Below are 12,855 nucleotides of genomic sequence, written 5' to 3' on the forward strand. Positions count from 1 at the left end.
GTACCAGCTCTGATCGTCTTCCGTGCGATGAAGGTCTCGGACTCTGTGAGAATGGTCTCGGTCTCGGCGACTCTGTGAGAATCCTGAGACATCTACAGATCTACCAGCTCCAGTTAGACTGCTATACTAAAGAGGGGATGTGAACTCCATGTGATCTTTTACACCAACACAACATTTATCAGACTGTATATTTATAATCACACCCCCAGTGTCACCCAGATGAGGATGAGGTTCCCCTTTGAGTCTGGTTCCTCTCAAGGTTTCTTCCTTTACCATCTAAGGGAGTTTTTCCTCCCCACAGTCACCTGAGTCACCTCAGACTTGCTCATTGGGGATAAACACATACACATTGTGAACTATATATATATCTATATATAAATTTTATTATTTATTATATTAATCTTTATATTTCTCCTTATGTTTACCTTCTGCTCTATGTTTATGTTCTGTAAAGCTGCTTTGACACAATGTCCATTGTAAAAAGCGCTATACAAATAAACTTGAATTGAATTGATACCTTTTGGTAAACTTATTAAAAATCTTAATAAAGCTGAGGAACGGGAAAGGCAGTGGAGTGATTACTGACTCCAGTCTCTCATTTAAAGCTTATGTCTCCCTGTCTGCACTCTGAAGTAAGCTGTGGGTGGTGTTTAGGAAGTTGAGTGCAGGTTGTATGGTGTAGTGTGTAGTGTACAGTGTCTAGTGTGTAGTGTACAGTGTCTAGTGTGTAGTGTACAGTATCTAGTGTGTAGTGTACAGGGTGTAGTGTGTAGTGTACAGGGTGTAGTGTGTAGTGTACAGGGTGTAGTGTGTAGTGTACAGTGTCTAGTGTGTAGTGTACAGGGTGTAGTGTGTAGTGTACAGGGTGTAGTGTGTAGTGTACAGGGTGTAGTGTGTAGTGTACAGGGACTAGTATTGAAATCAGGCTGTATAGAGTAGGTACTGACCCTCATCCATGCCATTGAGGATCTGGTTGAGTTCCTCCTCAGTGTGCTCACAGTGATGTTCTCTCCAGCTCTCTCCTGTCTCACTGCGCAGAACCACAAGTTCTCGCTCAGAACCACGAAGAGCTGCAAAATGAGGGATCTCCACTATCACCGGTCTGTATGCACACACACACAAACAACACACACACACACACAAACAACACACACACACACAAACACACACAAACAACACACACACACACACACAAACAACACACACACACACACACAAACACACACACAAACAACACACACACACACAAACACACACACAAACAACACACACACACACAAACAACACAGACACACAAACACACACACAAACAACACACACACACAAACAACACACACACAAACACACACACACAAACAACACACACACACAAACAACACACACACACACAAACAACACACACACACACACAAACAACACACACACAAACAACACACACACACAAACAACACACACACACACACAAACAACACACACACAAACAACACAAACACACACAAACAACACACACACACACAAACAACACACACACAAACACACACACATACACAAACAACACACACACAACACAAACACACAAACAACACACACACAAACAACACACACACAAACACACACACACATACACAGTGTGTTTGTGAGAAAAAAGGTTAAATATATATCAAACACATGAAGCTGCTTAGCATTAGCATGTCCTACCCAAGGAATTTGGTTCCCGGTGGGCCAAGCTGCAGGATTCTGCTCACCAAACTCTCTCCCTCATTAAGTGGAGGCGGAGCTGTAGGCAAGTGTAACTTCCTGTAAAACAGATGATAGCATGTGAGACCCAGTACTGAGCATATTTACAGCATGTCCAGTAAGAGTAGACTGAGATTTAGACAGTTTTAGACACAAATAAACACAGAATCCTGGTGGGATTAAAAACTGAAGCAACACTGAGATATAAACAGGAACTATCTCTTACCCGAGGAACGGTGATACTGTAGGTCCCAGCTCTATGAGACGTCCTGTTATTCCATCTCCCTCCACCATGGGCATTGTAGCCACACGGTGTCTCTTCACCAGTCTGCAGGTCACACGTGTTGGAGCCGAACACTTCCTGGGTGGGACTATGATGCGTAGACCGTTGTGACGGCAACCACGCATGGCCCCGCCCCTTGCATCTACCATGAAACTGACCAGGAAGCTGATTGTTGGAAAGACAAAAAAGCACAGCAGTTCATTATCAATATATCATTACTTTGTGTGTGTGTGTGTGTGTATGTGTGTGTCTCTGTGTGTGTGTGTGTGTGTGTGTGTGTGTGCTCACCCAGACTGCAGCAGTGTGTTCGTTAGTACTACATTGTCTAGGTGTTCGGCTCCCCAGCTCAACCGATACGAGTCTTTGTCATTCTCTCTGGACAGACTTGAAACCTGATAAACAAACACACACACAACACTCAGTTCTCTGTGTGTGTGTGTGTGTGTGTGTGTGTGTGTGTGTGTGTGTGTGTGTGTGTGTGTGTGTGAATGCACCTGGTGGCTGGTGATCATGTCCTCAATCAGAACTCCATTTCTGTGAAAGCCCATGAGAGGTGGAGTGTAATGTGCCCTTTATAACAATCAAACACATTAACAGTAACATTTAAAATACAGGAGAAACGTCTCTGACTCCATATATGGAAAATATAAATATGGTTATTAAGATGTCTACCACACAATATACAAAGTTATATATCTGTATTTGGAATGTAAATCAGATCTAACACATTGTGTCTCTGAGTCAGTGTGTGTGTGTGTGTGTGTGTGTGTGTGTGTGTGTGTGTGTGTGTGTGTATGTTTGTGTGTGTACCTGTCCAGGTTGTGGCTGAGATAGCTCATGCCATCCAGGTACTGTCCAGACAGAGAGTCATCTCCCAGCTCTCTCAGATCCTCCACCCTCAGATACTCACCTCCATCTCCTGTCATTGTGTCCTCACCTGCACACACCTCAATCAGCATATTCTGACCCACCAGCTAGCATAGTGTTAGTTCACAATAAATATTTGTGAACTATTAGTGACAAGAGTCACTAATAGACAAGCTAACATAGAATACTATTAAGCATACACAATAGTATTACAATGAAAGATGAGCTAGCGTGTGTTTCTCAGTAATAAACACTACAGAGTTTCACTGAGCATAAATAGCCATTTTGATAATAGCTTTACAAATGAAAGTGTGAGAATAGACAGAGGAACTACTGCAGAACCTGAATGATACCTACAGAACCAGGGAAACCAACACCACAGTGATTTGTATGCTTACCTTCCTCATCAGAAACATCCAGAACTTCAGTCATTGTCTCAGGAACATTCAGTTTGTGCTTCTCTGTCACCGTCTGCTGGACACAGTTAATTCCACTATGATCACTAACAATTCTTTAATTATACTTAAATTTATCAGATTAAATTTTATCAGTTGAAGTAAATTAGACACAACAAAGAAACTAATCCAAACAACTGGCTCATGATGCTTCAGGCCAATCGTGAATCATGGACGCTACAAGTTTTGTTGAAACTTTTTAAGAGTCATCTATTTCATGCTAGTGTGAATGTCGGGTAACACATCATACACACACACACACACACACACACACACACAAACGCAGTACATGATTTACACCGCAAACTGATACATCTAAAATTAAGTGCGATCATTTTACATTTACAGCATTTGGCAGACACTCTTATCCAAAATGACGTGCAGAAGGACTTTGAAGTCTCATCAGTACATCACTACTGGTTTCGTTAGGTCACAGACTAGATCACAGACACAGATCAGTAAACCTGTAGTGGTTCCATCACCAAAATTTATTCATCAATTGTGTTGAAGAGGTGAACAGGATGCAGTTCTAGGTGAAAAGTGTGAATAGCATTGGCCTCAACAGACAGCTCTGTGTTCAGGATAAGAGTGGAGGAGGTGTGCTTTACAGTCCTGCATCAACCACAGGTTGTTTGGTGCAATAGGCAAAATGGTGTTGGTCCAGATGTAGAGGGATGATGGATCCAGTGTTAGAGAGCACCATTGCAACAGGTGATAGTCAATGAGGCACTTCAGTTATTTGTGCACTGGGTTGATGGTGACGAATTTAAAGCACCTCAAGTTACACCTCAATTCACTGTATTTGTGATTTGCATCCTTAAATACATTTCTTGTGGGTCCCTCAAGCTGTCCTGCAGGCCTGTTTAACTCTGACATTAAAGCCACATCTTGTTCCTTTGGCACTACCCTTATGATTAGCCATAGCTTCTGACTGGGCAGGACATGTTATTGTCTTAATTGTGAGAACATTGCACATTTCCAGTGCACATGATTTTGTATCCCAGTTCTGATGAGGTATATTCCTCAGCTGGCCTGGTGTTTTGTACACTGGGATCAGTTTTAGGGAAACACACTCTGACAGTCCATGTGTACAGGTATTGTGTATGGTATGTCCCTGGGATTTTTGTGTAGTCTTGCAGCATGTTACTTTCTCTCATGAGAAATTACACATTTTTATGCCATTTAGGTATGACTGATGCTTCTAAACAACTCCGATTCAGTCAGCAGTGTTTGTTTAAAACTAAGTGACTGGATTAACAAGCTACTGTGAGTGTTTGCTAAAGGTTATACATCCCATACATTGCTATGAAATTTAGCTTTTGTTAGCTGCCTTTAGGGGATAGAAGTTTATGCCATTACCCTTTTGACTTACTGTATGTTGGTCTGTTAGATATTTTGTCAGTTTAGTGAGCTACAGTAGGGTTAGATGTCAAAAAGTGCAACATACTGTACCAAAAAAACTGTAAAATAGTACAGCATACTTCCAGTATAGGGCCTCAGTGTCCATCTGCTGTATAGTGTATTCTGTCACTGACCATGTAGAGTACCTGTACCTGTACCTGTACCTGTAACTAAATCAGAACCTGTAACTAAAAATGTAAGCTTTGTCATGTGATTAAACACAACACAATGTGACACACAGAACTGTTGATCAGGTGCTGGAGTGGAGAGATGAGATGAGATCATCCCTGGCTCTGTTTGTCACGGTGTTTGTTTTATGTGGATTGTGATTTTTTGTATTTGTGTGTATTGGGTGTGTTACTCACAGTCGTCATGGTGATCACCTCCTCAGTGACTACCTTCAGTGTGTCCACCACAGAGATGTAGCCTAGGCGCTTAGCAATGGAGAGAGCTGTGTTCCCGTTCTGAAATACAAACATACACAAACATACAGATTGTTCAGACTGTGTGTGTGTGTGTGTGTGTGTGTGTGTGTGTGTGTGTGTGTGTGTTTGTGTGTGTGTGTGTTGATATGCTGTGTTACATACTGTATGTCAGTATCTGTCCTTGTGTCTCACCATAGTAACAGCATTGGGCTTTGCACCGTGATGAAGCAGAACATTAATGATGTGTGTGTTTCCTTGTTGAGCTGCTTGGTGAAGTGGTGTGTAACCATTCTGCAGAAAACACACACACACATCAAAACTTACTTACCTCATAATATAAAGGAGTTTATAAAGTGATTGTGAACAGAAAGTATACATGTATACATAAAATGGGAGTAAAGACGTGAATAGAAACAGGAACTTTGTGTAGAAAATAAGAAAATAGTCATTTAGCTCTTACTCTAGTTTTGGTGTTTACATTTGCCCCATGCTGCAACAGGAAGTTCACCATCTTCACGTTTCCATAGTGACAGGCAACAATAAGAGGCGTGTAGCCCAGCTGTGTGGGGAGGGGGTTAGACAAACTGTATTATTCATACACATAATATCAAGCAAACTAATTCAGTGTGTGTGTATGTGTGTGTGTGCGTGTCTGTGTGTGAGTGTGTATATGTGTGTGTGTGTGTGTGTGTGTGCGTGTCTGTGTGTGTGTGCGTGTGTGTATGTGTGTGTGTATGTGTGTGTGTATGTATTCGCACGCGTGTGTGTGTGTGTGTGTGTGTGTGTATGTATGTGTGTGTATGTATTCGCATGCGTGTGTGTGTGTATGTGTTTGTATTCGCACGAGCGCGTGTGTGTATGTATTTCGCATGCGCGCGTGTGTGTGTGTATACGTGTGTGTGTATGTATTTGTGTGTGTATATGTGTGTGTATGTATTCGCACGCGTGTGTGTGTGTGTGTATGTGTGTGTGTGTGTGTGTGTATTCGCACACGTGCGTGTGTGTGTGTATGTGTGTGTGTATGTGTGTGTTTGTATTCGCATGCGCACGTGTGTGTGTGTGTATGTATTTCGCATGCGCGTATGTGTGTGTATATGTGTGTGTGTGTATGTATTTGTGTGTGTATATGTGTGTGTGTGTGTATGTGTGTGTGTATGTGTGTGTATTTATTCGCACGCGTGTGTGTATGTGTGTGTATGTGTGTGTGTGTATGTATTCTTACGCACGTGTGTGTGTATGTGTGTGTGTATGTGTGTGTATGTATTCGCACACGCGTGTGTGTGTGTATGTGTGTGTATGTGTGTGTATGTATTCGCACGCGCGCGCGTGTGTGTGTGTGTGTATGTGTGTGTTTGTATGTGTGTGTGTATGTGTGTGTATGTATTCGCACACGCGTGTGTGTGTGTGTGTATGTGTGTGTACGTGTGTGTGCGTGTTCTCACTTTTGTTTGGTGGTCTAAATTTGCACCATGTTTAACAAGAATTTCAGCCACATTCACTTTGTCCTCCTGAGCAGCCAGATGTAGTGGACTAAGACCGTTCTGAAGGAGACAGACACAAAAATAATTACCATAAATAAATCTGTACGTTTTATGACAGAAACTGCTACAGAAACATTTTCTAGTCTGTTTAGATGATTATTATGATGAATGTTATTAAAGGCTGCAGAGGGAGAAGTGCTTTCATGATGAGAAGACAACACTTCAAGTAGCTGAATCATCCCAGGTCTTCTTCCTCTACTCACATAAACATTGGTAATGAGAAAGGCCAACACAAGCAAGCAGTTGGAGTGTGTTTATGGTGTGTGTATGTGTGTGTGTGTGTGTGAGTTGTACAGATGTAGTGATTGTCTCACTTTTGCATTAGCATTAACATTAGCTCCATGGTCTAGCAGCAGGGCCGCCATGTCATCATGTCCCTCTTGTGCAGTGAGGTGTAGCGGGGTCATGAACTGCCGTGTTGCAGCTCCAGGTTCTGCCCCCTTCTGCAACAGATCCTTTGCCACCTGCAGCTCATTCCGCCTTGCCGCAATATGGAGTGGGGTGTATCCGTTCTGCACACACACACACACACACACACACACAAACACACACACAAACACACACACGTCAGTTTCAGTACAGGATTTTATTACAATCAGTGTTTAATTTGGAAACAAGTAGATATTTATTTTTGGTACTGTGGTTATGTGAGTACACGGAACACAGAGTATAGTGAGTATAGTGAGTATAGTAGGGTGTGATGAAATCACTACACTATGGTAGACCACACTATAGTGGACTATAGTACTACTATACTACATTATAATTTATTCTAATTTTCTTCACTATTCTCTACTTTACTACACTATACTGTAGCACACTTCTATACCTCACTATAATTCACTTTACTATATTACACTTCACAAAGCAATACATTTTATTATCTATTCACTCTGAATGGCTGGGAAATATAGTGATATATAAATACTACATACAGTATTAGCATCATGATATACTTTTCTGAAAAATCATAGTTTTAAGTGTCAGCACTTCTATAAATATAGAATATAATGACTATCACCTTTGCTGTGCTGTGAGGAGATGCACCTTTATCCAGCAGCAGAAGTGCAACCTGCTGATTATTATAGTGAACTGCCACCTGCAGAGGAGTGAGTCCATCCTGATAGAGAGAGAGAGGGTGTGATCACCTCCATGACCTCAGAGCAGCATAACACTGAACTGTAATTGAGTTCTGTCAGTAGCTGTCTCTGTAGTTCTGTCTGTGTATGATCTGTAGCTCTAGTCCCTGTCTGATCTTCAGTCTGATCCTTGTCTGATCTCTACCTTTCCAGATTCATCAGGCAGGGCTCTGCGCTGCAGTAGGAGTTTGGCCACCTCCAGGCTTCCATACTTCGCTGCTACATGAAGAGGAGTAAACCCTTTCTGTATGCATAACACAAAGCATCTTAAACAGGCACACTATCTAACACACACACACACACACACACACACATCCAAGCACATCTCACACAGTTTATACATGAATATCCTTTTGTATTTGTGTGTATGTGTGTGTACCTTGGTGGTCAATGAGTGTGTGGCTCCAGCCTCCAGCAGTACAGAAACAATGTGTGTGTGTCCTTCTCGGGCAGCGATGTGCAGAGGTGTGTATCCGTTAGAGGTGGCAGCATCAGGATCGGCCATGTGCTGCAGCAACAACTGCACCGTATCAGACTGACCCAACCTCGCTGAAATGTGGAGGGGGGTCTGACCCTCCTGCAGACAGACAGACATGGAGACAGTGAGACAGACAGGGAGATAAATGGAAAAATGTGTGTGTTTGTGTGTGTGTTTGTGTGTGTGTGTGTGTTTGTGTGTGTGTTACTCTGGCTGTTGCATCCACACGAGCTCCGTTTCTCAGTAAACAGCGTACCACCTCCATCTGCCCCGCCCTCGCTGACATGTGCAGGGCTGTCTCTCCCCGCTACACACACACAAAACATACATGAAAACAACACACCCACAGGACAGTACGATATTTCAGCATAACTAATAATAACAATGAAGTGTAACTCACAACGTTGCAGACATCTGGTGAAGCTCCATTCTGCAGCAGCAACAGCACTATGTTCAGGTGACCCATAAAGGCTGCTACATGGATTGGAGTTAGACCCGACTAGGGGTGGGGGTGGGGGGTGGGGGGGTGTCAGAGAGAGAGAGAAAGTATGATCAGTTCATCACTTTCAAGCGAAATCAGTTACTTTCTATTTGAGTCACACCTACACCTGACCCACTGATGTCACTAAAACACCTGCCATGTTTTCTAATTAAACTGACTGAAGCTCAACTGAGAGAACTCACTCCTCTTCCTTATCTTCTTATCTCTCCTCTCTGATCTGGACCCTGAGCTGATCTCGTAACGTTAAGCAGAATTAATCCTATTGTATAGCACAAGGTTCAGCTTAATCTCCTCACAGCAGTATGGCTAGGGTTCCAATCCACACTTACTAAACTACACACTCATGGATTCTCCTTACACCACTGCACTGATGAGCCAAAACGTCTCCTTCCTCCCATTCACCTTCCACATCTCACCGAAAATATCACACTGCTTTTCTTGATTCCCTTCCTGGTTAAAAGTGAAGGTATCCTGATGATGTGACAGAGGGTAAAGGTGAAGGGTATCTTGGTGAGGGGATAGGAGTTAAAGGTGAAAGGTCATTACTTCGGTGATGGCCTGAATGGAGGCTCCATATTTCACTAGCAGCTCCATCACTTTTACTCTGTTCTTCTTACAGGCAATGTGCAGTGGAGTGAAGCCATTCTGTAACACACACACACACACACACACACACACACAAATAAAGGTAACAACACACCTGAGAAACATTAAAACCAACATGTGTGTGTGTGTGTGTATGTGTGTGTGTGTGTGTGTGTGTGTGTGTGTGTGTGTGTGTGCGTGTGTTACCAGTGCTCGAGCATTGGGAGTGGCTCTCTTATCAAGTAATAGTTTAGTGACTCTGTAGTGGCCACAGTGGGCAGAGACATGCAGAGCAGTGAGATAATCCAGAGTGACATCATCAACAGGAGCCTTGTATTGCAGCAGGTGTTTTACACACTCAACATGATCACCCTGTGCAGACATGTGAAGTGGAGACAGCCCATTCTGCATGTGTGTGTAGGAAAGAGACAAAAACAAAACTGACACATTTTAAATGAAACAATTCACTGTTTCATCTGTGTGTGTGTGTGTGTGGGGGGGGTGCGTTGTGGGTGAGGTTATACCTTGGTTCTTGCGAGTATTGGAGCTCCTCTCTCTAAAAGCAGCTCCACTGTTGCATCATGACCACTTCTGGCAGCGCAGTGTAGTGGAGTCAGTCCATCCTGTGCACACATACACACATACAGGTATTAGTAAATATTTTGACAGGTTATTGCTAAAAGTCGGACAGTGGACAGTAGACTCACCCTGGTCTTAGCATCGATCTGCGCCCCTCTATCGAGCAGTAAGGTCACCATGTTGGTGTTTCCCCGTTTAGAGGCTACATGTAGAGGAGTGATACCGTTCTGTAGAAGATCACAACACTCACATCACTCTTACTGAGAAACATGAAGTTCTGGCTTATACTGGAACATTTTTCTATGAGATTGGCTATGATCAGATGTATAAGACAGTGCTCTATGATTGGCTGAGAGTGCAAGGGTAACGGCATGTCCTGCCCAACCTATCTGGAATACTGAGGGCTTAGGTTCAGTTCCGTGGTCCACTGTATATAAACCATCATTTGGATTACCGTTGTTTTTGGATTTGTGTTTATTGGACTTGTTTGCCACTGCCTGCTGACAGCCTGTTCTGGTTTTTTAATTATTCTGCTTGTGTACCCCATTTCTGATATCTGCTTTGGACTGTTTGCTCTGCCTGTATATAGTAAACTGCATATGAATCCTACATCCCCTGTGCCTTATAGGATGCTTCGCCAGCTATGGATCCAGCGGATACTCCAGGGTGGTAGCCCACCAGTGAGAGTTGCTTGTGTTTTTGGTGACATTACTCACCGGGAAGACACTCGACTGGGCCTCTGTGACCTAGGACGTGGACCAGCAAGAACGCACTTCCTATCAGCACTTCACTCAGGGAACCCTGTGCTCCAAGCAAAGCAGGCCAGTAAATATGAAAATAGAGAGCCCAATACCCAAGCTGCCTCCCACAGCCATTTCTGACCGGTGAAGGAGAATCTAATTCATACAACACCTTTGAACCCATGCAACTTGGCCATACCAGGTATCAGCAGAGAAATGGCAACTTTGTCTGTACCTCAGAGCAGACTCTGATGCACAACCTGCCTGGAAAAACCACCCGGGGCACTGAAAGTGAGCTCCTCCACCTGTTCTCATAACCTACATATACTGGCACAGATTAGTTATGCTCGCAAAGTACATTTTGTTTCAGCCCTGATAAACTCCTTTACTGTTGGAGAAGTGCCATCAGGCCATGTTGCGTCCCCATCAGGATAAAGGAGGTGAACAACCTACCCATCAGGGACAGCTACAATACCCATCAGACCATAACTATAAACTTCAAATCAGACTACGTCTCATAGAGGAGCTATTAATGTTCATAATAGAGACCTAGGCTATGTAGGACTATATTGACAAAGCACTAACTTTCCTTACTGTCCAATACCTCATCCTATATCCCTGGTCCCCCCAGTCCTAGAGTAGCTAAGTGAGGCCAAAATGTTCACAAGGTTGAACCACAGGAGCATGTATAACTTAATATAGATAAGAGAGAGGGGTGAGTGGAAGATGGCGTTTATGCCTGCTTGGGTTAATGACTTTCACATGGAACACCCAGACCACCCTTCACCCAGACCCAGAGAACACCAGAGGATAGAACACCAGGAGGTATTTTGCTTGCTTGTGTATGACCAGCTTTTGTCTTTTGGATTACCGTCGATTATGGATTTGTGCTTATCAGACTAATTTTGCCCCACAGACTGCCTGTCCTGGTTTCTGGGTTATTTTGCATGTGTAGCCCATTTCTGATTTCTGTTTTGGACTTCATGACCTGTCTGTATCTAACAAACCACAGATGGATCCGAAATCTCCCATTCCTGGAAGTCAGTGCACTGTGATTGGCTGAGAGTATAAGAAAGTGCTCTGTGATTGGCTGAGAGTGTAAGAAAGTGCTCTGTGATTGGCTGAGCGCATTACCCTGGCGGTGAAATCCACAGCGGCACCACGGTTCAGTAGCAGTGTAGAAACATTAACATTTCCATAATGAGCAGCGATGTGGAGTGGAGTAAAGCCACTCTGCTCAAAGAAGGTTGGAAGAAGAGAAAAAGGAACAAAAAGAATAAATGGAGCAAAAGAGAATGAATACTATTTATTTAATGCACATTCTCAGTAAGTCAGAAATAGCTTGGTCTAAACAGGCAGCATGCTAATGGAGCATCAGAGGGAGCAGGAAATAAAAACAGAATGAGCTTTAACACAAAGAGTGAGAAAGAGTAAGAAAATCATAAACATAATAATAAAAAACAAAGAAAATATGAAACCTTTCATTCAACCATATCAGCAAAATAAAAAAGATACTGCATAAAAAAAACAAAACTATCAGCTAATCAGCTAAGCGTCACTGCAGCTAAGAGCTAACAAGTTCTGTTTAGATGAATGTAGAAAAATGAATGTAAAGGTGCAGATCTTATGATTGTTTGCTCCTTACCTTTCCACTCTGACAGACATGGTGCAATTTGAGAAACAAAATTAACATGTATCTATTAAAACATGACTAAATAATTTAAATAAACCCTAAAGTTAGATCTTTAAAATGATAACATTATACAGCGAGACCAAGTGAGCACAAAAAAAGTATTTTTATGAAAACAGAGACACTAAACAGAGTGGCCAGTTTATTAGGTATACCTCACTAATCTCTGATCATGACTTGTCTACAGAATGGAACTCTACACAGGGAGCAGGAGCCTTTAACAACAACAACAACAACAACAACAACAACAACAACAATAATAATAAACTGAAACATAATAAACTGTCACTTAAACGGTCTCGTCCCAAATGTGCAAAAACAAGAATAATGCTTATGGAGCCATTTATCAGTCCCATCATGATGTTCCATCATCATACTGGAGGTGTTCCATCAGACCTAAATGTTAGACACTGCATGTGGTTCTGATGTTCTT

General features: G+C 42.6%; 1 protein-coding gene across 1 annotated transcript in view; it reads right to left on the reverse strand.

The window, feature by feature from the left end:
* ank2a (ankyrin 2a, neuronal) overlaps positions 1-12,855 on the reverse strand; it is a 46,806-nt gene that overhangs the window by 24,181 nt on the left and 9,770 nt on the right. Inside the window, exons 8-29 of the mRNA XM_060864747.1 lie at positions 11,867-11,965; positions 10,121-10,219; positions 9,938-10,036; positions 9,621-9,818; positions 9,375-9,473; positions 8,727-8,825; positions 8,535-8,633; positions 8,228-8,425; positions 7,994-8,092; positions 7,731-7,829; positions 7,024-7,221; positions 6,611-6,709; positions 5,629-5,727; positions 5,361-5,459; positions 5,109-5,207; positions 3,286-3,361; positions 2,831-2,957; positions 2,515-2,590; positions 2,309-2,412; positions 1,964-2,185; positions 1,699-1,797; positions 948-1,102 (exon numbers count right to left, since the gene is read on the reverse strand). Of these exons, the coding sequence (XP_060720730.1) occupies positions 948-1,102; positions 1,699-1,797; positions 1,964-2,185; positions 2,309-2,412; positions 2,515-2,590; positions 2,831-2,957; positions 3,286-3,361; positions 5,109-5,207; positions 5,361-5,459; positions 5,629-5,727; positions 6,611-6,709; positions 7,024-7,221; positions 7,731-7,829; positions 7,994-8,092; positions 8,228-8,425; positions 8,535-8,633; positions 8,727-8,825; positions 9,375-9,473; positions 9,621-9,818; positions 9,938-10,036; positions 10,121-10,219; positions 11,867-11,965 (2,641 nt within the window). The remainder of the gene's footprint in view (positions 1-947; positions 1,103-1,698; positions 1,798-1,963; positions 2,186-2,308; positions 2,413-2,514; positions 2,591-2,830; positions 2,958-3,285; positions 3,362-5,108; positions 5,208-5,360; positions 5,460-5,628; positions 5,728-6,610; positions 6,710-7,023; positions 7,222-7,730; positions 7,830-7,993; positions 8,093-8,227; positions 8,426-8,534; positions 8,634-8,726; positions 8,826-9,374; positions 9,474-9,620; positions 9,819-9,937; positions 10,037-10,120; positions 10,220-11,866; positions 11,966-12,855) is intronic.

This window comes from Tachysurus vachellii, chromosome 2 (assembly GCF_030014155.1).
Source record: "Tachysurus vachellii isolate PV-2020 chromosome 2, HZAU_Pvac_v1, whole genome shotgun sequence".
Classification (NCBI taxonomy): Eukaryota; Metazoa; Chordata; class Actinopteri; order Siluriformes; family Bagridae; genus Tachysurus; species Tachysurus vachellii.